Source organism: Amblyraja radiata, chromosome 8 (genome assembly GCF_010909765.2).
Source record: "Amblyraja radiata isolate CabotCenter1 chromosome 8, sAmbRad1.1.pri, whole genome shotgun sequence".
Taxonomy (NCBI): Eukaryota; Metazoa; Chordata; class Chondrichthyes; order Rajiformes; family Rajidae; genus Amblyraja; species Amblyraja radiata.
Window position 1 is genome coordinate 78326076 of NC_045963.1, and position 25643 is coordinate 78351718.

The 25643-nt window shown below is 42.6% G+C and overlaps 1 protein-coding gene across 2 annotated transcripts in view; it reads right to left on the bottom strand.

Moving 5' to 3' along the window:
• kif16b (kinesin family member 16B) overlaps window positions 1–25643 on the bottom strand; it is a 122871-nt gene that overhangs the window by 28002 nt on the left and 69226 nt on the right. The window contains exons 16-23 of one of the 2 annotated variants that reach the window (XM_033026286.1): window positions 24447–24529; window positions 23355–23443; window positions 15585–15617; window positions 14301–14354; window positions 11409–12764; window positions 9159–9311; window positions 7329–7440; window positions 5770–5820 (exon numbers count right to left, since the gene is read on the bottom strand). In XM_033026286.1, coding sequence (XP_032882177.1) covers window positions 5770–5820; window positions 7329–7440; window positions 9159–9311; window positions 11409–12764; window positions 14301–14354; window positions 15585–15617; window positions 23355–23443; window positions 24447–24529 — 1931 coding nt within the window. The remainder of the gene's footprint in view (window positions 1–5769; window positions 5821–7328; window positions 7441–9158; window positions 9312–11408; window positions 12765–14300; window positions 14355–15584; window positions 15618–23354; window positions 23444–24446; window positions 24530–25643) is intronic. The other variant, XM_033026287.1, reaches the window with a different exon arrangement.

Genomic DNA, 25643 nt, shown 5'->3' on the forward strand with positions numbered 1-25643 from the left:
ACTTGTGGATGGAGAGGAGACCGGCTGATGTGGATCTGAGGGACCGTGAGGGTTGATAGGGGGAGAGGAGGTCAGTGAGATATGGGGGGAGGGCTTTGTAGGTGAGGATCAGGATTTTGTAGTTGATCCGGTGGGAGATGTGTTTGGACAGCAAACAAAGCTTTTCACTGCATTTCAGTACTGATAATAATAAGCCTAATTTATTACCCATTCCTTGCAACTGAGAAGATGGTGATGAGCTGCCATCTTGGTCCACTGAACTCCTTCATGGTGCTATTGGAGAGAGAATCCCAGGCTTAAGACCCAGTGACAATGAAGGGCTATGATGTATTTCTTAATCAGGAAGCTGTGCCACTTGGTGGTGAACCTGCAAGTGATGTTATTCCCCTTCACTAGCTGCCTTTGTTCTTGGTGGTAGTTATGAGATTGTGAGGTGTTGGAGGGGAACAGAACTCCCGTATGCCAAGGATGAATTCTCGATCTTCTAATCTACCTCGTGGCAGCATATGCCCTTTTCAACAGAAATAAAATCTGAACTTTCCCTGTAGCTGTAGCATTATATTCTGCACAGTTTCTCTTCTGTTTTACACTACCTAATGTACTCACGAACAGCACGGATAACAAACAAAACACAATGTTTCATTATATCTCAGTACATGCGACAATAATAAACCAAAAGCAATATAGATGCCTTGAATGACCTGAGCCTCCAGCTTAGCTTGTAACTGCTTTATCCAGCCCAGGGCAGAGCGTCCCAACGCACTTCCGACCTGCACCTTGTGGATGGTGGGAAGGCCCTATGGCATCAGGAAATGAACCACATAACACAGGGCATCCAGTCTTTGATTTACTCTTGTGGCCAAGCTATTATGTGGCTGTAGAAACAGGGAACTGCAGTTGCTGGTTTACAAAAAAAGACACAGAGTGCTGGAGTAACTCAATCGGTCAGGCACCATCTCTGGAGAACTTGGATAGGCGATGTTTCCTCAGTTCAATCCAAAAGAATGATATGAATCAATCTCTGTTTAAGAAAGAACTGCAGATGTTGGAAAAATCGAAGGTAGACAAAAATGCTGGAGGAACTCAGCTGGTGAGGCAGCATCTATGGAGAACGTCGCCTATTCCTTCTCTCCATAGATGCTGCCTCACCTGCTGAGTTCCTCCAGCATTTTTGTCTACATTCTGTTTAAATAGTGATGCTCTCCATTTTCTGCCACTGACTCGTCTGTCTGTCTTTCTTTCTTTCCCTCCCTTGCCTCTTCCAAATTGTTACACCCTTATTATCTATTACCAATCTGGGCCCAGTCTAAATTGCAGCCAATAATGTCCACTTTTCACAGATTTATCTTTGAACTGATTGCTTCTGTGAGCATGTTGAAAAATATTACAGCAGGAAGGGTCTTTGACTCTGTGCCAGCTCCATATGAAAGCAATCCAGCTAGCCCCAGTCTCTCCAATATTTTATACATTAGCTCAGATTTCTGAACTCATTTGTTTAGGAGGAAAAAATTGACATGAAATGAAAAGCTGTGGAGGAGGAAGGACAACTTGCGTATCTATGTATTAAAATTATTTTTTTGGAGCATCAGTGGACGAGAGACCGGATTGAAATATGTACAATTACGTGAGGCATAGAAACGGTAGACCGTCAGAACCTTTTTTCCCCAGGGTAGAAATGTCAAAGACTAGGCGGCATAGCTTAAGGTGAAAGAGACAACATTTAAAGGAGATGTGGGGTGGGGGTGGTTTACACAGAGGGTGGTGGGTGCCTAGAACGTGCTTCTCCGTGTGATGGTGGAGGCAGATATGATAGTGACGTTTAAGAGGCTTTTAGATAGGCGCATAGATATGCAGGGAATGACAATAGACAATAGGTGCAGGAGTAGGCTATTCAGCCCTTCGAGCCAACACCGCCATTCAATGTGATTATGGCTGATCATCCCCAATCAGTACCCCGTTCCTGCCTTCTCCCCATATCCCCTGACTCCGCTATTTTTAAGAGCCTTATCTAGCTCGCTCTTGAAAGCATCCAGAGAACCCGCCTCCACCGCCCTCTGAGGCAGAAAATTCCAGATTCACCACTCTCTGTGAGAAAAAGTGTTTCCTCGTCTCTGTTCTAAATGGCTTACTCCTTATTCTTAAACTGTGGCCCCTGGTTCTGGACTCCCCCAACATCGGGAACATGTTTCCTGCCTCTAGCGTGTCCAAACCCTGAACATTCTTATATGTTTCAATGAGATACCCTCTCATCCTTCTAAACTCCAGAGTGTACAAGCCCAGCTGCTCCATTCTCTCAGCATATGACAGTCCCGCCATCCCGGAAATTAACCTTGTAAACCTACGCTGCACTCCCTCAATAGCAAGAATGTTCTTCCTCAAATGAGGGGACCAAAACTGTACACAATACTCCAGGTGTGGTCTCACTAGGGCTCTGTACAACTGCAGAAGGACCCCTGCATGGAGGAACTCTGCATGGAGGAATGGCGGGATAACCCTGCTCGCCCCCAAAGACCAGGAACCAGAGAGGAGGTGGAGGGAGCCGGTAACGACGGCGGACACTGGACAAAGGGCTGGTAAGAGGGACCGGAGGGGTCTTGCCATCCATGCCCTCAAGGCTGGCTGCGGGAGGCACAACATGAAGGTTGAAAATGGCCAGCCGAGGAGAGGGGCGACGGTTCGTGGCATGAGCGGATGGAAGCAGCAGCTGCAAAGTGCCTTTATGGCCATCAGCAGCTGAGATTTTGAAATGGTGAAAACTTGGTGACTACTGCATATAGACTCACTAGGCTGTTTCTACACATTATGTACTTATTGTACAGCACTAATCTTCTGATCTGTATGCAAAAAAAATAATTCACTGTACCTTGGTACACATTATAATAAAGGAACTATTGTTATGGAACATGTGTAGGCAGAGGAGATTAGCTTGGCATCATGTTTGGCATAGACATTGGCAGCCGAAGGACCTGTGGTGTACTTTTCTACATTTAGTTTAGTATAGAGATACAGCACGGAAACAGGCCCTTCGGCCCACAGAGTCCGAGCCGACCAGTGATCCCCGCACACGAACACTATCTTACAAACACTAGGGACAATGTACAATTATACCAAGCCAATTAGCTTACAAACATGTACGTCTTTGGACTGTGGGAGGAAACCAGAGATCCCGGAGAAAACCCACCAGTAACAGGGAGAACGTACAAACTCCGCACAGTCAAGCACCTGTAGTCAGGATCGAATCCGGGTCTCTGGTGCTGGAAGGCAGCAGCTCTAGCGCTGCGCCACTGTGCTATGTTCAAAATTACTAGCAGCTAATGCATAGGCAAAAACAAAAGTAACTAAAAAATTGTTCACAAAACATTCCCTTTATATCAGAAATGGCCAACATCAGAGGTTTATGTAATGCTCCAGTTGTTCCGAGCCTTGCCCCGATAATATCAGATGCATTAACTTTGCTGAACGAGATTGCAGATCTTCGAGGAGATCGGGTGCATGCTAATCAGAATGATTCCAGGGCTTACTTTCACCTCCTTACCGTGGGAGGCTCAGGAAAGTTTAAAAGCAAGCCTTCAAAATCATTAACAAATTCTATGGGGTAGCTGGTGAGAAACCATTTCCTCCAGTGAAACAAGTGGGATTAAAAAAAACCTATCAAATTAAAGAGTGAAATGTGGATTAGTCAAAATCTGTATCACTCACTCTCAAAACACTGCAGCTTAAAACATTTTAGACCGTAAAGGTACCTTCTTGTTTGACAAGGATATCAAGGGAAATGGCACAATGGTCGGTAAATGCAATTTAAGTACAGATTTCCATCATCTAAACTAATAGCAAAAGTACTTGAACAGCTGAATAGATTTCAAAGACGACCTTGGTTCACTGTTCCTGCTTTGTTAGACAAAAGATTATACCACAAGATGAGAAACACATATTTTTTATTGCATTTTCTTGGAGAATGTACGATAAAAACAGCTATGAAAAAAGCGTGCAAGTAGACTACTGATGATATAATTTACAGTTCACACAATTTGCATACATCAAAACTGTTCATTTGCAATCTGTCTATTCAGAAATCCTGAACAAAACACAAAGTGCTGATCGAACTCGGCAGCACAGGCAGCATCTGTGGAGGGATATGCACAGACGAAAAGGGTCATGGGGACTTTTCTGGCTGGATCCTTCTTCAGACTAAGGTTCACAGGATACCAATTTCAGTGCTCCTTTCATGCTCCTAGGACTCAGATATTGTGCTCCCATTAAACTGACTGGGTCCCTGTTACCAGCACTCCCACCAGCACGGTGGCACAGCGGTAGAGTTGCTGCCTCACAGCGCCAGGGACCCCGATTCCATCCTGACTACTGGTGCTGGCTGTATGCAGTTTGTACGTTCTCCCTGTGACCTGCGTGGGGTTTCGCCAAGGTCTCCGGTTTCCTCCCACACTCCAAAGACGTACAGGTTTGTAGGTTAATTGGCTTGGTATAAATGCAAAAAATGTCCCTTGTGTGTATAAGATAGTGCTGGTGTGTGAGGATCGCTGGTCGGTGCAGACTCGGTGGGCCTGTTTATTACAGCGCCCTCCATAATGTTTGGGACAAAGACCCATCATTTATTTATTTGCCTCTGTAGTTCACAATTTGAGATTTGTAATAGAAAAAAAAAAATCACATGTGGTTAAAGTGCACATTGTCAGATTTTATTAAAGGCTGCAATTTCTACATGGTGAAACCAAATATATAAAAATACCCTTTAATAAAATCTGACAATGTGCACTTTAACCACATGTGATTTTTTCCTATTACAAATCTCAAATTGTGGAGTACAGAGGCAAATAAATAAATGATGGGTCTTTGTCCCAGACATTATGGAGGGCACTGTATATAGAATTCAAGACCTGGCATATTTGTATAGCCCAAGACAAAGAAAACATTTATTACTCTAATAAAATGTTTTTTTTACATACTTATACCTTATAGCCTAAACTAAACCATTGTAAAATACTTTAATCACAATTAAAATGAAATTTTAATTCAATTGACAATGACTACTCCTGGATTTATTTTCCCAATTAATTGACTGATTAACAAAGCACAACACTAATAAACAAGCTGAGGACATTTGCATTGGACATGGACTATGCATCACTGCATACGTCTGAAAAATGCGAGTTGAGAAATGGAGAGTAATGTAGATAAGTGCGGCCAGACATTTAATAACAATGTACAAGACAAACCATATCTGCAGTGCTGTCTAAATTTCCACAGGAAAAATAAGTTACCATTAGCAGAGTGACACGTTATGTGATTTGAATTCAACCCTTCAAGCACATGAAAGGATTCTGTCAGCTGCCTTATCATGGAATTAAACGTATAAAATTATAGATCTCAACCAGTAGTATTAAAGTAAGCATGGAAAATGAAGGTCCACTGTTGGATTAAATGAAACCAGTTTTAATGCTGCAATCTTAAAAAGGTAGTTAATGTTAGAAGGTAGTATTTTGTTATTTATCATTATTAAATCCGGCCTCAAGTACACTTCATGCAACTGTTTTTGAATCTGCAAAATCACTACAAAACACTGCGCCAGCAAAAAACTAGGAAATAGATTTACCATTTATACTGGACTTCTTCACAGTCAATTGCCTAACCCCCATTAGCTGCAAATCATAATGTAAATTGAACTACTTGACTTCAATTAATAAAAGGTTGATGGGCTTCTTTGCACCCAATTGCCACATTGTTAGAAAACAAATTTACAATAAAAATCAATACCTCGTATTTCAGCTTGCGCTGGTTCATGTTATTCTGAAGATTCCCATTTTCCTGAAAAAAAAGCCAATATATTATTAGTTTCATTTTAATCCTGTATTATTGATGGCAGACCATTTATTCTTAAGGTTGATGATAGATTTCCATTTCTCAGTTGCATGTTCTTCAGCAAACTGTTTGTATTTTGAAACAATTAGCTGCACAAGCATTGTATTTTTTTTTCAAATTCTGCAGATTACTATATATTACTTGCATCTGCTGCTAACTTTGATCCCTATTAATCTTTCAGCTCAGAAGCTATTATCTATCATCTGCGGTTTCATTTAAAAGTCAAACCTAGGGCACAACATAGCTAACACAACAAGCTCCCGGGGAGCTGCGCGTGCGGGAGTATCCTCGCAGCATGGATGCTATTCAAAGTAAGTTTGTGTTTAGTATCAATACTACAAATGGTTTTGATTCTACACTGCAATTTCTGTTGAAGGAGATCCTAAATTGGTAAATGGGAAAGTTTAAAATGGTGCCACGATAGTTTAGTTGAGTTGCAAGTCTTGTTTGAACAAACGTCTCGTTGACATTAAAGGAGACAGTATATTAAAACAGACACGGTGAACATGCAAACACTTCAGGCGGCACGGTAAAGTTGCTGCCTTATAGCACCAGAGACCTGGTTCGATCCCGACTACGGGCGCTGTCTGTGCGGAGTTTGTACGCTCTCCCCGTGGCCACTTGGGCATTCTCCGAGATTTTTGTTTTTCTTCCACACTCCAAAGACGTATGGCAGGGGTCGGCAACCTTGTTCTGCATTGGGGCTGGGACGCATGTCTGTGAGCGGATGGCGGGCCATATCTATCATGTGTACACATGGATCCCGCCCCCATCCCGCCCTGGATGACAGGCATCAAATCACGCGTTCACATAGATCCTGCTCCTTTGAGGACACCACCCGGATCACTGGTCCCTAGTTACGGGCGCTCACCAACATGGCGAACCTACGGACCACTGCCTTGGCTCTGTCCTGAAGCCAGTGGCTCAAATACTCACACTCACTCGTCCCCGGCCCATTGACAACCCCAATCCCCACAGCGAAGCCCAGACACAGGAGGTGTGCGGCCGTGCCGGGGCTTTGCGCAGGACGCAGTATAGCCAGAGCTCGCTACTCGGTCGTGCTCGCCGCCTCCGCAATTGCAGCCGCCAACGCAGGCCTCCTTGCGTCACCGCGCCTGGGCGCCGCGGCCTCGGGTCCGGGATGTACCGGAGATGAAGGAAGTCTGCGGACCGGAGGATTATGGAGAAAAAGAAATAGGCCCGCGGGCCGGATGATTTGGGGTTACGGGCCGCATTCGGCCCGGGGGCCATAGGTTGCCGACTACTGACGTATAGGTTTGTAAGTTAATTGGCTTGGTGTGAATATAAATTGTCCCTAGTGTGTGTAGGATAAGTTAATGTGCAGGGATCATTGGTGGGCACGGACTCAGTGGGCTGAAAGACCTGTTTCCACGGTGCATGTCTAAATTAAAACTAAACTAAAACTTGCTCTGAGTTGACGTTAGCATACACACCTGCTCTATGGAAAGGGAGAGGCTAGCTGCATCATTTACTTCATGAGATTTTTGTAATGTTGCCTTTTCTGCCAGTCGTCGTTGAACCTCTTCTTCAATGTATGCATTTAGCCTGAGAAAGACAAAAAACGGGATAATAGCTACATGAATTAAACTGTCCGTACAATGGAATAAAATTGAAAGGACTACAATTTCAATTGGGCAAGAGATCAACTTTTGTTATGGAAATGTTTGTCATGAAAGTAGAAAATCGCATTTATTTTGGTCATTAAAAAAAAAAATCACTAGAAAGTAATGTCAATTTCAAAGCACCCTAGTGAAGGGGAAAGGTCATTAAGTACCGACCCATTGCTGCCTTCAGAACAACAGATCTTATGGCCAAGTTAACTACTTTTAACTACTTTGAAACTCGAAGGATACAAGATGGTGCCAGAAATGTGGCCATTCTTGTGCACTGCCTCAGTGTAATCTGCTATTCATACACACTTAACATTACTATTTTCCGATTAATATTTTATTACAATTCGTAAGTATGTTTGTGCTTATGTATTGTAGGATTTTTGGCTGAACGGTATGCAAAGAAGGAATTTCACTGTACTTTTGACAACAATGGAACCATTATGAAGGCAGTGCACTTGCAGGGTTAGAATCATTGAGCGACTTATTCATACAGCTACGTGGATGAGAGAGCACATTTATAGAGCCAAGATAATGTTTGCAGAAAAACACGTGGACAAAAAGCTGTAGTCATTGATGTCTGCTTGCGAAGAAATGAGTCAACTTCACAGACGTTTTGGACGTTGGCTAGACCACATAAACGCACCCAATCTGATTTCCTCGCAAGAAGAATGGGCCTATATTTATGGAAATTTAGTTGAATGAAATGCGATCTTAGTTAAACAATAAAATTCAGAGGAGGCTCGACATCTTAGAGGCCGAGAGGACGTTTCTCAAGGTGGGGGTACTCTCAAGCTCATTTTAATTTAAAAATAAAAGCTCACCCATTTAAGACACACGAGGAGAGATTTCATTGAGGGCTGTAAATCTTCAGAGATCTCTCTCCCAGAGAACCATAATGTCCAAATCATTGAAGGCCAAGGTAGATAGTTTTGAAAGGGTAGACACAAAATGCTGGAGTAACTCAGCGGGACAGGCAGCATCGCTGGAGGGAAGGAATGACTGACGTTTCGGGTTGAGACCCTTCTTCAGACCAAAACGTCACCCATTCCTTCTCTCCAGAAATGCTGCCTGTCCTGCAGAGTTACTTCAGCATTTTGTGTCCATCTTCGATTTAAACCAGCACCTGCAGTTCCTTCCTACACAGTTTCTAAAGGGTTATGGGGGAACAGGCAGGGGAATGGAACGGAGGCCAAAATAAGAACAGTCACGTTCTCACTGAATGGCAGCATAGGTTCAGGGACACAATTATCCCCCCCCCCCCCCCCCCCTCCCCCCTCCCCCCCCCCCCCCCTTATCTCAGAGGTAGATAAAAATGTTGGAGAAACTCAGCGGGTGAGGCAGCATCTATGGAGCGAAGGAATAGGCGACGTTTCGGGGCGAGACCCGTCTGAAGAAGGGTCTCGACCCGAAACGTCACCTATTCCTTTGCTCCATAGATGCTGCCTCACCCACTGAGTTTCTCCAGCATTTTTATCTACCTTCGATTTTTCCAGCATCTGCAGTTTCCAGCATCTGCATGTTCTTTCCGACCCATTTTAACAAAACATGGACCTCAAGATTGCAAAGAACCATAAATGACACGATTAACCAATGTTTACTCAGTACATGCAGTGTTAAAACAAGGAGCAAAAAATATATCTGAAAGCAAACCTGTCATCAACTACTGGACTTGTTACTGACGGAGATATGCTAGGGCTAGCAGAGCTGGGGTAGGACAATTTATCTTCCACAGTTCCACAGACCCTTAGCGTCACATCGTTTTCACACAGTTTCTGCTTCAGCTGCTGAATTTCTTGCTCTAGCCTGTTGTAAAAGGAGATCATTAACTGCACAGACATGTTTAAAAGCATTAAAAAAAAAAGAACTGCATAGAAACAGCTCACAATGATATCAACAATATTGTTTGTACAAAAGCAAATTTGACCTGGCAAACAAGAGGAATAAACAGGGCAGTGTACATGTTTGTACAATGCACTGGTACAAGACAACTGTACAGGCCGCACTTGGAGTATTATGTTCAGATTTAGGAGGATATCGAGGGCGCTACCTTGCTTCTGAATGCTCCTTCCATAAGCCAGGATATTGTTTGATTCACCTCTACCCCATTGAGAACATTGGGCATCTGGAACTGGTGGGCTACAATGCTGAGATCTACATTTGCACTCGTTGCTCTAACTACTGTAACTAAGTTCAAAAACAATGTTGAAAACAAAAGCTAATTCCTGTGCTTTCCTTTTTTAAATCTGCCAATGCTATTTCCATTTTAATAGCGTGGTTGCAGCATTTTCCAAGCTATACAGGTGACATGTTTTTAAAAGTTAAAATGATCAAAATTGCGACAAATGTCAGTCAAAAATCTGGAACTAAATACATGTTTACATTGAAAATATCTTTGGCCCCCTTGAATGGTTTCTTCCTTCATTTAAACCATATTGCCACCGGGTATCATGGTACAAAGCACAGGAAGAGGCCCTTCAGCCCACAATGTCTGTGCTGAACATAATGCCAGGACGTTCCTTTATGAAGGAGATGAGGAGGAATTTAGTTAGTCAGAGGGTGGAATGGGAGGGCTGGGATAGGACGAATCTGTGGAATTCATTGCCACAGAAAGCTGTAGAGGTCAAGTCAATGGATATTTTTAAAAGCAAAGATAGATTCTTGATTAGTACGGGTGTCAGGGGTTACGGGGAGAAGGCAGGAGAATGGGGTTAGGAGGGAGAGATAGATCAGCCATGATTGAATGGCGGAGTAGGCCGAATGGACTAATTCCTGCTCCTATCACTTATGAACATGACCAACTCTTGTTTGCCTGCACATAATCCATATCCCTCCACGTCCATGTGCCTATCCAAAAGTTTCTTGAATGCCACCTCGTATCGAGGACTTGCATATCTTCCCACACAGGTAAATCCACCTCTCTGGATCGCAACATGCCAATCCTATCTCTGGGCCCTGGCAAAGTGTCGGCAGTCTATTAATCTGAAGTGGAACACAATTCTTCCCTTCATCCTGTGTCAGAGACAGACATCTTTTAGAACGTCACTAGGGAATGAGCAAGCCCCCTCCCCCCCCAGTACAAAATGTCAGTTTAGTACCGCCTTTGCCAGCACAGTTAAATTAGTAAACTTAAAGAAAAATATTATTTGAAAAATAAGACAAAGTTCTGTCTAACTCAGCATCTCTGGAGAACATGAATAGGCAAAGGGACATAAAATGTTGGAGTAGCTCAGCAGGTTTGGCAGCATCTCTGGAAAACATGGATAGGTGACGTTTCAGGTCGGGACCCTTCTTCGGACTGTTCCAGCACAAGATGTTCTTGTGTGTAAACCAGCATCTGCAGTTCCTTGTTTCTACACTATGAACAGGTGATTTGTTGTGTCAGGGTCCTCTTCAGACTGATCACCTTGACAACCCCCCCTCCCTCCTCTCCCCTGTATCCACACATCACTTGGCAGTCTGTCTCGCCCCCTCCAGCTTTCTCCCCCCAATTACAATCAGTCTGAAGGGTCCTGACCTGAAACGCCATCTATTCACGTCCTCCAGATATGCTGTCTGACCCGCTGAGTTACTCCAACACTTAGTGTCTGTTTGTGAACATGGATGTTGTCAGCGCGTATCAAAGGTTTGTAATATTCTACCTGTCTGGATCTCAATATGACAATTCCACTTATGGGCTCTGACAAAGAGTCAGTAGACTATTAGCCAGAAGTGGAACACAATGCTTCCCCTCATCTGTGCTCAGAATCAGACATCTTTTAGTAGCTGTCAGTTTGTGGACTTGCTTATTGTCCAGTACAGTGTACGTTGCTGTTGCTGGCACTTCTAAAAGTAATGAACTAACAATTATACAGCATTATATGAAAACAGAGTTTTCAGGTTTATTCTTTAAAAGTTTTTTACCTTTCTCTGTCTTGTTCCAGAGCTTTCTGTTCTGCCTCCAGACTATCTCGAAGATCTGCTTCTTCACAGCCATTTAACGTCGCTAGCTTTTGCTTCTGTTCCTCGATCTCTAGGTCAATGGCTGAATGGCGCTGAAGAGCGGCATGTCTCCTCTCTATTTTGGCGACAGCTTGCTCAAGTGCCTCTCTCTGTTGCTTTTCTCGCAGTTCAATAATCTCCTTCTCCTTCATTCGAACTTTCTCCTCTTGCCGAGCTATATTAGCGGTAAACTCATACGTTTGTTGGAGTTGCTGGAGCTGATCAGTACTCGCTCTGTATTGCGCTAATTGCTCCCCCTTTTCTTCAATCTCCTTCTCAGTCTGGAAGAGTACAACGTCCAAACTGTGGAGGCCTTGGTCAAGGATATCTGCAGCTCTTTGCTTTTCTTCCATCAGTGCAGGCAAATGGTTTTGCGTCAAATATTCCAGCTGCCGTTCCTTGTCCAGCAACCGCTGCTCGACCTCTTTGTCTTTCTCCGCAGCTTCGACCAACTCGCTCGAATCTACCGTACCACTCTCACCATCCTGATGAAGAACCGTCACAGAATCTTGATGCAAATACCTTAGCTGGTCAAGGACTTCACGCTCAGTCAGGATTTCTTGTTCCAGGAGCTCTTTTTGGCAAAAGGCATCTTCTTCCAAAGCGGTGAATTTTTCCAGCTGCGCTCTTTTCAGGTCCACGTATCTTTGCTTTGCTCTTTGAACGTCTTCTGGCTCTTCATCTCCGTTAGGTCGAGCTTCTTTAGCTTTGAGAAAAATTTCCCTCATTTCTTCCAGGATGTTTTTCTCTTCATCGATGCTTTGCACGTCGTCTCGCTTGAGCAGTTGGATGGTCTCCTGCTTGTCTCTGAGCTGTTCACCCAGTCGGGTAACCAGCGACTGTTGATCTTTTGCTTCTTCTTCAAGCCTTCTCTTTGCCAGTTCTACTTTCTGGCTATGTTCATCCTTTTCCTTCTTAAGCTTCTCCAGTTCTCGGAGAATCTCCAGTTTACCGGCTTTGTCTTGCTCATGGAGTTCCTGCAACTTCTGCAGTTCATTTTGGACCCGCGTGTAAATTTCCTCTTCCTGCTTTCTCTTTTGCAGCTCGATTTCCAGTTGTTCTCTCTGCCGTTCCTCCTCAAATTTTTCCTTTTCAGCTATCAAATCTTTAAGCCTGCTCTCAATGTCTAAATTCCTGTGCTTCAGACTTTCCTCTTGTTTCCTGATGCGCAGCTTCACAATTTCAGTCTCTTTGCGTTGCGACTCCACCTCCAGCTGCAATTTCTCCAGTTCCGATTTCTCCGTTTGCTGCTTTTCTTCCATTTCCTCGATTAGTCTCCTAAATGCATAAACGAAGAGCACATATTTAAAACAACTCAATCGTAAACTCAAAGCCTAAATTTTAGTTTCAGACAAAAAGTCAGGTCGATTCTACGTGACCTGTTGAGTAGGTCCAATATCTTTTGTGTAGGAAGGAACAGCAGAAGCTGGTTCACACCGATGATAGGCACAAGATGCTGGAGTAACTCAGCGGGGCAGGCCGCATCCCCTGGGCATTTGTATAAATATCCAATATGGTACAAGGGGCTTCTCCCATTGTACATGCAATTTCATTTTCTTGCCCAAATTTGGGATCATATTCAGCACGGACATCAAGAGCCATAGGACCTGTTCCTGTGCTGTATGTATTATGCTATAATTTCAAATCAAAAGCTTCACTGAAAATGTATATAGCAGGTCTCCAAAAAATAAAAGCAGAGAAATTGCCAAGATTCTGAATGAGCAAACAATAAGGAACGTATCATGCCTAAAAAATACTCCAGTGAGGCCACAAAATAGATGACATATTACAGTAAAAGAGACACAGAGTGCTGGAGTAACTCAGCTAGTCAGGCAGCATCACCGGAGAACATGGATAGGTGATGTGCAGGAAGGAACTGCAGATGATGGTTTAAACGCAGTTTTCTTTTTAACATAGAGAGTTGTGAGTCTGTGGAATTCTCTGCCTCAGAGGGCAGTGGAGGCCGGTTCTCTGGATACTTTCAAGAGAGAGCTAGATAGGACTCTTAAAGATAGCGGAGTCAGGGGATATGGGAAGACAGGAACGGTGTACTTATTGGGAATCAGCCATGATCACATTGAATGGCAGTGCTGGCTCAAAGGGCCAAATGGCCTACTCCTGCACCTATTGTCTATTGTCTAAACCGAAGATAGACACAAAATGGTCTGAAATGGGTCTTGACCCGAAATGTCACCCATTCCTTCTCTCCGGCGATGCTGCCTGTCCCACTGACTTACTCCAGCATTTCGTGTCTATCTTTGGATAGGTGATGTTTTGGGTTGGGACTCTGTTTCGACACATGAAACTAGTCGTGAACAAGACGAACGGCTTTGAAGCTCTTTCGCAACATAATCATGAGGTGATAGTCGTTAATCAGTCTTGTCGTGAAAAAAAATCTGCATAAATTCTGGTCTCCATTAATGTACAGATAATTTAATTTGAAACAAAGTAGCTTAATATTCTGACATCTTTACATTCATTGAACATAAATATGAATTATACATTCATATAAAAATGGATTTAGAAAAAATGTCCAATTAAAATGCGCTTTCAAGTACTTGATACACTTATTTTTTTAATGCAATTTAAGTGATTACTATTTGGCAAAAATGGAAACACCACTCCTTGGTTTCCGATTTTAATAATACCTAGTAAATACAAATCAAAAGATAGCTGTCAAGCAAATTATAAAATATTTGTGGGGATTTGAAAGAACTGATGATTGAGAAACCAAAATATGATGGATAATGGTTTAATTACTAAGTGTGCCAGTCTGCAGTTCCTTGTTTTTATTACATTTTGGTCCATTCTTACCTTTTGCTTTCCAGTTTTTCCAGTTCCTCTCGTTGCTGTCTCTCAAACTCAAGCCTAGTAAAAGAAAAATCACATACATTATGCATTCTTCAACTTTTAACATACATTAATATCCACATAAAAGGATTGGCAAAAATAAAATATTTTATTCAAATGAAGCAAAATGCATAATTCAAACAACACAACTACAACATAAGGTAGAAAAAAGTGCTGGAGGAACTCAGCGGGTGAGGTAGCATCTATGGAGAGAAGGAAAAGGCGACATTTCGGGTCGAGAACCTTCTTCAAACCCCTTCTTCTTAGCAACCAACTACAATATAAGCTCAGTACAAATTATAAACATATATGAAATAATAAGGTCAATATAAAAGCTCAGTCTGACAAAGGGTTTCGTCACAGAATGTCACCCATTCCTTCTCTCCAGAAATGCTGCCTGACCCGCTGAGTTACTCCAGCATTTAAATCAGCATCTGCAGTTCCTTCCTACCCATTCTCATCAAGCTCAATTAGTTCCCAGAGCATTTACAGATCAACTTCAATGTTCTTGTTTTAATTTTGGAATCCCTCTACTACCTTGCACTAGTTATTTTACCTATCACCTGCAAACAGAAGGTACCATTAACTTCTAACCCGCCCATCACCCATCCTTTTTCTCCAGAGATGTTGCTTGATGCGCTGAGTGACTCTAGCAGTTTGTGTCCAGCTTTGGTATAAACCAGCATCTGCAGTTCCTTTCTACACCTTTAACTTATACTGGGCCCCTCCACACCATTTCCACTCTCTGGAGGCAGATCCTTCAGCAACTACACCCTAACCTCCAGTATGATTCCTCAAACCTGCTTTAGCTTTCTTCCAAGGTAGACAAAAATGCTGGAGAAACTCAGCGGGTGAGGCAGCATCTATGGAGCGAAGGAAATAGGCAACGTTTTGGGCCGAAACCCTTCTTCAGACGTAATGAGCTTTCTTCCTCATTACTCAAACCTCTTTTTTTCCTATTAAAAGTTTAATTTTCCTCATTCATTCATTTTCTACCCAGTATCTACCCTATTCTTGTAAAACACCTTGGAAAGTTTATTTGTAAGACAAATCCAAGCTCTGACAAGCAGTGCACGCCAACTGAGACCGCAGTGGTGTTGGCATAATCCCAGGCACATTTCACATCCAAATTAGTGCACTTATCACGTAAAGAAAGGCATTTTGCAAAACAAGCCTGGCATATATTTTTTAGAAAAGTAATTTCATGCAGACATCACAATCAATAAATAGAAGCAGAATTTTTACTACCTTAGACAAATGGGTCCCTTTATAGTGAAAAAACTGTCATGGCAAGTGCAGTGAAAGCAAAAAAGATCAATTAAGAAAAGACACATTTTATCTGTTCAGTTGATTAAAATAAACAAATCCGAAAGTCAACTGAAAAATAACATACAATGAAACTAAATCCTGTCACTATTATTGATTGCAAGTCTAAAATGGAAAAAGTCAAAAATGAAAGGTACATTTGTGAGCAAAATTGAAAAATAAGTTATTAGAAAAGCAGAACCAAAACTGATCCATGATTGCATTGTGCCATCTGCAGGAACCAAGACATCCTCTTTTAAACCTCTATTGTGGTTCCATGCCCAATCTATAGCCCAGATATATGTTAGTTCCATGAGTATAAAGGCCTGTCTCACTGTACGAGGTAATTCAAGAGTTCTCCCGATTCGAGCTCGTGTAATGTACGTAGCGGGTACATAGGGGCTCGTACGAGTAAAAAGTAACAATTTATTTCATCACGAGTATTTTTTTACTCGGGACATTTTTCAGTGTTGAAAAAACGTCACGAGTTTACCGGATTTCCCGAGTACCTACCGTTACTCGTACGAGCCATTACGTGACATCCACGAGCTCCTACGTACCCGTTACGTACGTTACACGAGCTCGAATCATGGGAGAACTCGGGAGAAATCTTGAATTGCCTCGTACAATTGACTCCTGGGGCTCGGAGGCTCCAGCAACGCAGCCGCAGGTCCGGTGGACTGGGACATCGGGAGCTCGCGGGTCCGGGGGGAGAGAGAGGCCGCTTCCCGGAGCTCCCGCAACGCGACTTCTCCAGCCCGTGTCGCGGGGTTGGAACGACCCGGACCGGGACCGTACATCACCTGGCGCGGCTTCATGGCCGTGGGACTCACCATCGCCCGTGGGGGTTCCAACCTTGTACTTTCAGACCGGGAGCGGGGCCGTAAATCGCCCCGCGCGGCCTAAAATGGCCGTGGGACTTATCATCACCCGCCTGGGGCTTGGACATTGGGAGAGAAATTGAGAGCAGGGGAGAGAAAAGACTTTGCCACTGACATGTTTGTGTGAATTTAATTGTGTGTATGTCTGTAGGACATTGTCTTTGTTTGTATGGCTGTGTAAACGAAATTTCGTTTGAGTCTCACTGAGGCTCAAATGACAATAAATTTGTATTGTATTATTGTATTGTACAGTGGGACAGGCCCTTAATCATGTGTCTTTTCAGTTTAGTTTGGTTTAAAAATGCGGCGCGGAAACAGGCTGCCCACCGAGTTCGCGCTGACCAGCGATCCCTGCACACTAACACTATCCTACACACACTAGGGACAATTTACCATATTACCGAAGCCAATTAACCTACAAACCTGTACGTCTTTGGAGTGTGGGTGGAAACTGGAGCACCCGGTAAAACCCCACACAGTTCACGGGGAGAACGTACAAACTCCGTACAGACAGCACCCGTGATCAGGATCGAACATGGGTCTCTGGAGCTGTAAGGCAGCAACTCTACAATTGCGCCACAGTGCCACCCAATGTCATCTGTCATACAGACAATAGCCCATTATTTTTACCTCCAACCATTTTACCCCTATATTTTTTTTCCAGAAAATGTTGGATCACTATATTTACTCTCAGTCACAAACGCTGTGCATTAGCCATTAAATCCATTCCATTATTCAGGCCAAATCAAGCTGTTTGCTGTAGGTGAGTCTCAAACCCATATAGTATCCATCACCAAAATGGCCTATTTTTACCATCGTTGTTGAAACCCGACCATGTCATCAGATTTTTTATCAACTGATAGTGCTTGATTTATGAACATTTTGCCAATGTCATTGAGACAGAGGTAAGTATCTACGATTTGCATAGCTATTTGCCACTACAATGAATAACACGCCACTATCCATGCCGAGTAATACATTAAACCAAAATCCCCACCTTGTGTTTCATCCAGCCTTGTCAATTTACAAAATGTTGCTTTAAGAATTCCTAAAAACGTATTTCCTTTATACAGCAATGACTCGGACTCCTTGATAGGCATTATTCAAGTTTCAAACATGCTTCCAAAGTCCTTCATCTATAACTATATCCCACAGTTATATGTATGCCCACAACCCCTCTCATGCTTCATGGCTGCCTTTGCTTCACACTGGCAGCAATGCTTTTCATGTTACCTGGGCTTTAGACCGAGGAATTCCTTCTTTATGACCTCTCAGAAGCTCATCTTTCCACCAGAGATCATCACAACTGATCTCAGGCCAGACCTGATCTTGTGGTCAACCTGACAGAAGTCCCTGAACATCGTGGAGTTAACTGTGCCTGGGGAGGCTGCAGTTGGTGAAGCGCATGAACGCAAATGTATTCAGACGCATTCAGACTTAGCAGCCGAGGCAGAACAACGCGGCTAGCGTACTCAGGTGCTCACTGTAGAGGTTGTAGAGGGTTTGTAGCCATGTCAACAATCAGACTCCTGAAGGGAATGGGAGTTCGAGGACAGGCCTTCCGGCAAGCTGTCAGGTCGCTGTCAGAGGCTGCCGAGCGAAGCAGCAACTGGCTGTGGCTTAAGAGAAAGGACTCCAACTGGGCTGCAAAATGACCAGCAAGAGGGGTCAAACGGAGGGGAGCGCACCTGGGACGCCAGGTGTTGCTGTTGAGCCCTCTGGTGGTGTTGTGGGCCTATCAACGAAACACCAAGGAAGGAGGGTGCCCACCTGATGACCCCAATGACGTTTTTACCCCTACTCCCATTCAAGATAGTAAGAAGGTGTCAATTATAGTAGGGATTGTAATATCTATATTACTAAAAGTCGGATCTTGACCACTTCCTGTTGTTCTGTATATTGATTTTAGAAAAAACGCTGCCACTTACGGCTGTGATTTTTGGCCATCTTACTCAGAGTCCCCCTCTGCTGCGCAGGACAAGAGGATTTTTCCCATCGATGAAAAATAAAAGTTATTAGTGTTTAAAAAATGTTGAGATTCTCTCTCCTGAAGGCCACGCCCCTTTCAGAGGGACTATAAGACCCGGAAGTGTGGAGGTGCCTCAGTTAGTCTCTGCAAGATGGGGGAGCGAGAGGTCGTAATTCTCAGTCTGAGCTGTGAATAACACTGAACACATGTCTACTAAACTGTGAGTGGTTTTACTGACCTGTCAGTACCCTTAATGTGGTTTGAAAATATAGTTTGGAAATGCTAAAGCTGTGTTGCCTTTAGTTTGGAAATGCTAAAGCTGTGTTGCCTTTGGTTTGGAAATGCTAAAGCTGTGCCTTTGGTTTGAAAATGCTAAAGCTGTGTTGCCTTTGGTTTGTAAATTCTAAAGCTGTGTTGCCCTTGGTTTAGAAGTGCTAAAGCTGTGTTGCCTTTGGTTTGGAAGTGCTAAAGCTTTGTTGCCCAATTAAAGTTGCCTTGCCTAATTAAAGTTGCCATGCCCAATTAAAGTTGCCATGCCCAATTAAAGTTGCCATGCCCAATTAAAGTTGCCTCGTCTAATTAAAGTTGCCTCGCCTAATTAAAGTTGCCTCGCCTTCTATATAATTAAAAGTCTAATCTTGACCACTTCCTGTTTGCGCTTTATATTGATTTTATTTTTAAAAACGCTACCACGTACGGCTGTGATTTTTGGCCATCTTACTCACACAGTCCCCCTCTGCTCATCAGGTGCCGAGGATTTTTCCAATCGATGAAAAATAAGAGTTATTAGTGTTTAAAACAATGTTGAGATTCTCCCTCCTGTCAATCACACCATGAAGGCCACGCCCCTTCTGGTGGGAGGGGGAGAGGGACTATAAAACCCAGAAGTATTTAGTCCCTGCAAGATGAAGGAGAGAGAGGTCACGACTCGCTGTCTTGAAATGGTATGAAACTGCACTTGAATTTGGTGGCCTTGCACCCTGCTTGAAATGGAATTTCAAGGAATAGCCGCGAGTCAACTGCCAGCCCACCAGCCGTGAGCGAGCTGCATGCACAACAGGCTTGAGTGAGTGAGCCATTCGGCCCACAATGTCCATACTAGCCCTCTCGAAACCAGTCCCTTCAGCCCACAACACCCATACTAGCTCTCCAGGAATATTGCGTTGGGGGACAGCCCTCCCGTATGATGCTGGGACCCGACGGGTCCCACTTAGTCTAGTCAAGTCCTATAAGCCCAACTCCACATTCCACCTGCCTCTCCTAGTGACATTTAAAAGGCTTTTTGATATATGCATGAACATACAAGGATTGGCAGGGGGAAATGGATCATGTGCAGGCAAAAGAGATTAGTTTAATTTAGCATTACGTTTGGCATGGACATTGTGGGCTGAAGGACCAGTTCACATGCTGTACTGTTATTTCATGAATGCACATCTAACCAAGTATCATGTGTGCTAATACTTCTATTTTGTTTGGTGTCAAATTTTCCTTGGGAACATTATGTTCCTGCAGATATTACACAATGCGAAATGCATTCTGTCAATCTAATTTGGTGCAAATAAATAACAAGAAAATAATCTGGAAGATATCTTTACTTTGCAACTTTAAAACACGAGTAAAGATGATCTCCGGATGCATACAGCAGTTCATCCTCTAAAGCTGAAAACTCAAATATTTTATGGGTTCGGATCAAAGCAGAAAAACAAAATAAAAATATTCTCCACATTTAGTTTTCCTAAATAAGAGTTAATAAACATCTCTACTTTACCTGGGGATTTAGCCTGTGGTTTAATGATTGAAATGTGCACTTATTGTGAGTGAAGGCAATCAAATTCCAAGAAAACACGACAAGCTAGTCAAAAATGTAATAATAAATAATGCAGCCTATTTTAAGAAAGCTGTAGTAAGGAAAATTAAACATTGCTAGCTCTTTAACAGGGCTTTTTATGTAGTCAGAAATAAGTAAGATTAAAAAAAACAAAGGTGATTTTAATTAAGATAATAGCTTCAATGCATAATAATGTACAAAACACACAAATCTCTTTCAACAATTATTTTCCAATTAATTTTTGTGCCCCTTTTCACAACAAATTGTAATAAAGATGAATGTACGCATTATATTGTAATAATTGTAATATATTGTAATAAAGATGAATAAACATACCACGACAATACAATCACTGTTCTAATTTGGTTGTTATATTAGTTATTTTTATCATTTTAGAATCAATCCATTAAATTCATTATTTGTTGGTATTTATTTGATGTGCCCATATTCAATTTTTAGCATTGGTGCACGGGTTATTTATTTTCAAAATCATTTACTGTGAATGGAATTGCAGAGAAGGAAACTAAATGGCTCAAATAGCGATTATTTAAGGAACTGACTGATTGGGATGCAGTGGCAGATGTTTAAGGGAATCTTTCAGAGCAGATACATTCTAACAAGAAAGAAATGAAAAATCAAAACCACTGCAGAAGTTAAAGATGGATTTAAATGGAAGATGGGAGCTTGTCAGAAAATTGGGCATAATAGGAAACAGCAAAGTGTAACCAAAAGATTAACAAGGAGGGAGAAAGTAGAATGCAAGGAAAAGCTGGTCAGAAATGTTATAATAAGCAGCCCGTAATTGTAAAATATAAAAGCGAGTTGAACCAACAGAAAATGAGTCTGGATAGGCTGGCATGGTGGCGCAGCTGTAGAGTCGCAGTACCCAGATCGGTAGGGTCCGATCCGGGTGCTGCCTGTATGGAGTTTGTATGTTCTTCCCGTGACTGCGTGGGTTTTTCCCAGGATCTCTGGTTTCCTCCCACGCTAGAAAGACGTACAGGTTTGTAAGTTAATTGGCTGCCGTAAAAATTGTAAATTGTCCCTGGGTGTGCAGGACAGTGCTAGTGTGTATGGGGTGATTGTTGGTCAGCGCAGACTCGGTGTGCCAAAAGACCTGTTTCTGTGCTGTATCTACAAACTAAACAATTAATAAGGCAAGATAAGGAGTTATTATCTAATGATGCAAGTTTTGCATTAGATAATAATATGTAGTAAAATATAGTAAATAGATCTAATAATTGTTCATTGATGTGGAATTGCGTATAAAAATAAGGAGGTATTGGCACAACCATATCGGGAGTATTGTGCAAGTATTGATCTCTTTATTGGTGACACCGGAACGGTGACACCGGGTCCCTGCTGGGAGACCGCTTTTCGGGGCTTCCGCAACGGCGACTTCTCCCGCCCGAGTTGCGGGGTTGAGGATGACCTGGAGCGGGGCCTTACATCGCCCAGCACGGCTTTAAATGGCCGCGGGACTTGTTAGCGCACGCCGGGGCTCCAACACCAGACCCGAAGTGCGGCCTTGCATCGCCCGGCGCGGCTTTAATGGCCGCAGGACTTATTTACCATCGCCCGCCGGGGGCTTTGACTCTGACATCGGGAGGAGAACGAGTAGTGCAGGGGAGAGATAAGACTTTGCCTTCCATCACAGTGAGGTGGAGATTCACTGTGATGGATGTTCGTGTAAATTGTGTTGTGTCTTGGTTCTTCTTCTTGTTTGTATGACTGCAGAAACCAAATTTCGTTTGAACCTCTGGGTTCAAATGACAACAAATAAATTGTATTGTATTGATGAAAGGGTGTTAATACAGTGGAAGTGGGACAACGGAGGTTTATAAACTAGAATATTGCTAGGATAAACAAGTTGTGTTATGAGGAAAGCTATAGTTGTATTGGCTGGACCAGAGAGGGGAAAAAAAAATCAGTGGTGATTTGAGTGAAACCGAACATCTGGGAAGTTATGGTTGTGGTCAGGACGTTTCCTCTGTGGGAGAATCTTAAACCAGGGTGACCTTAGAGATGAAGCAAAATACTTTCTCACAGAGGGTTGTGGATTTTTCAAACTCTGTTTCTCAGAATGTGGGACAAGCAGTGTCTTTGGATATTTTAAAATCAGTGGCAGACTGATTCTTGCTAAATGAAGAGTTGAAATGTTGCAATAACATCGGGGCCAAAGCAGAACTGAGATTACAAGTGCATAAACCACAATCTTATTGTGACTGAGCAGGATTGAGGGAATAAGTGACCTACTCCTGCCCCGAGTTTAGAGTGAGATGCTTTTACAAAATTCACAGATGCATCCAAGACCTAGTAGCCTACACTTTTTAAAACAAATCCCAATTTAATGAGCATTTAGTAAATTTATTTTCATTAAATCCTACATGTTTTGTTGCAAAAGACTCATTATTCCAATTGGTCTCCTTTACCAATAAATGTCCAATTAAAAAAAAAAAAAATTCCTTTAAATAGCATGATTCGCAATGACCAGTTTAAATTTACTTTAGAGATACAGCGTGGAAACATGCCCTTCAGCACACCCAAGTTAGCATCAACCAGCGATCCCCGCACATTAACCCTACCCTACACACACTGGGGACAATTTTCACACACACTAGGGACAACTAGGGACAAACCAAATTTCGTTTGAACTTCATTTGAGGTTCAAATGACAATAAACGGTATTGTATTGTATTGCCATTTATACCAAGCCAATTAACCTACAAACCTGTACGTCTTTGGAGTGTGGGAGCAAACCGGAGATCCCGGAGAAAACCCACGCAGGTCAAGGGGTGAATGCACAAACTCCGTACAGACAAGCGCCCGTACTCAGGATGGAAGCCGGGTCTCTGGCGTGGCAAGGTAGCAACTCTACCGCTGCGCCACCGTGCTGCCCTATTGCATAACTAGTGATTCGCAATAACCAGTTTTTAAACCCAAAATACATTTGGGAAAATTCCACGGTGCCGTTCAACGCAACAGCAAGATAAAAACAGTTCAATCATAAATGCATCAAAATATTTCTTACATACCCTGGGTTGTAAAGCATGACAGTTGAAAGACTTTCACACGATTTAGAAAGGTCTGTCATAGACAAACTAAAGGTCGACAGCAATCCACTCTGTAAAAGTATACATAACTGTTTACAGTGATATTTACTTTATTATTATGGAGATTACAAACCAACATCAACATGATATCTAAAATAAAAAGTGTGGCTTTCCATGTTATAAATTTTATCTTTGGACAGGACTCTGCAGAATGACTGAAACTTTATTTTAAGCTTGCATCACAGGGCAATCCATAACACTTCGGAATATATGCAGGAGATAGTAATCTGCATTTTCCTCTTAAAGGTCCCTTCCAGCGTAGATAGATACAAAATGCTGGAGTAACTCAGCACTTCTGCAGTCTGAAGAAGGGTCTCGACCCGAAACATCACCCATTCCTTCTATCCAGAGATGCTGCCTGTCCCGCTAAGTTACTCCGGCATTTTGTGTCTATCTTTGATGTAAACCAGCATCTGCAATTCCTTCCTACACCCTTCTAGCCTACTTTGGTCTGTCACTAGAGATTATCTAGTCATCGCCAAAACCAGCATTGATTGTCTGACACATGGCAGGCACCGTAGGGTTAAATGAGAAACCTATGAGAAGAGCAGGGCACAGTACAACCAACCACACACAGAACGATTACACTGACCGACCAAATGTTTGTGGTTTTACCTGGAATTTTGTTCTCCGTGATGCTTACTATTAAACTTGCACATACATTTGATTTAAAATGTGATTCCATTGTTCCAACACTATTTTTTAACTAACACGATCTGAAGTTCATCTATCTGAAATTTCCAGATCAACACATTGCATCTTAATAAATTCTTTCAAGATCACATCTCTGGTTAATCTGGCCAGACTATAGCAACTGCTCTCCCCCCCCCCCCCCCCCCCCCTCATCTGCGGCACTAAAACAAATTGTCATTCTACTTCCCGATTACTCAATTAAGACACAATCTGTAAAGGGAAAACCTAGTTAAGTGTAAATATAATTGATCTGCACACCTATAATTTTCTTTGTAGTGCTCTTTTAAAAAAAAATGTGGTTACCTAAACTGCTTAACATACCTTCCTTTTCTCCCGGAGTTTAGCAGCTTCCTTGGGATGATTAAACCTGAACATGTTAGTTCTCCCCAGCAGTATGACAGCTCCTTTAAGGGAAGAGAAAAGGAAGTTGAATTAGTTGATTCATCAAGAGTTTAAAGTGTTAGTATTTAGAGATAGGGCATGGGAATAGGCCCTTTGGCCCACTGAGCCCACGCCGACAATCACTCACACATACACTAGTTCTATGTTATCCCACTTTCACATCCTACACACCGGGGGTCATTTAAATAAGCCAATTAACCTACAAGCCTGCACGGCGCACCCGGAGAAAACCCACGCGGTCACAGGGAGAACATACAAACTCCGCACAGACAGCACCCATAATAATAATAATAATAAATTTTATATTTATTGGGCGCCTTTCATACAAAATCTCAAGGACACCTTACATAGTGCAGGATCGAACTCGGGGCTCTGGCGCTGTCGGGGCAGCAGCTCTACCACTGCGCCAACATGAGGCCCTTGCGCCACTGTGCCGCCCTGTATGGACTTATATTGCCCTCTTGAAATTCTGCTCGCGAATGTAACTGAATGAAGTGTACTTCACCAAGTGCTGGTTAAGCACTGTTACCGGGATCATAACAATGCACCAACAAAACTACTTGATGCTCATTCACAAATACAGAATTTGCCACAGAAAGGTATGATTGAATAACAAATTTCATCAAGTTGTGCAATGAGAGGCTGAGTTTTAAGGTCGATTACACATTTCAGCAAGATACTATTTATATTAAATATCAGCCTGCTGCTCCTTAAATTCCCCGTCTATTACAATGGCAAGCACTAAAGCTCCGATGAATTATATGACCGTAAAATTGTTGAAACTAAATATGTCTGTTAATTGCACGTATTAAATTGCAGAAGTACTTTTCAACTCCTCAAGTAGCATAAAAATATTTCAGAATACTGGTACAAGCATTTCCTCATTAGTGTTTAAACTGGGTCGACAATCCTATAAATCTAATAAAATTTCATCCCGTGTTTTCCATCTAATTTACATCACTTGATAATTAAAGCGTAGAGTTTTGATTTTATCTGGGGCATTGTGGCTATGCAGAGGTAGAAAGAAAATCCCATCAATTTTGTTAATATTTGAAAAGCAGGTAGATAATGTAGAGAATTATTAATCCTCTGAATAACATATTGCTCCTGGGTGTA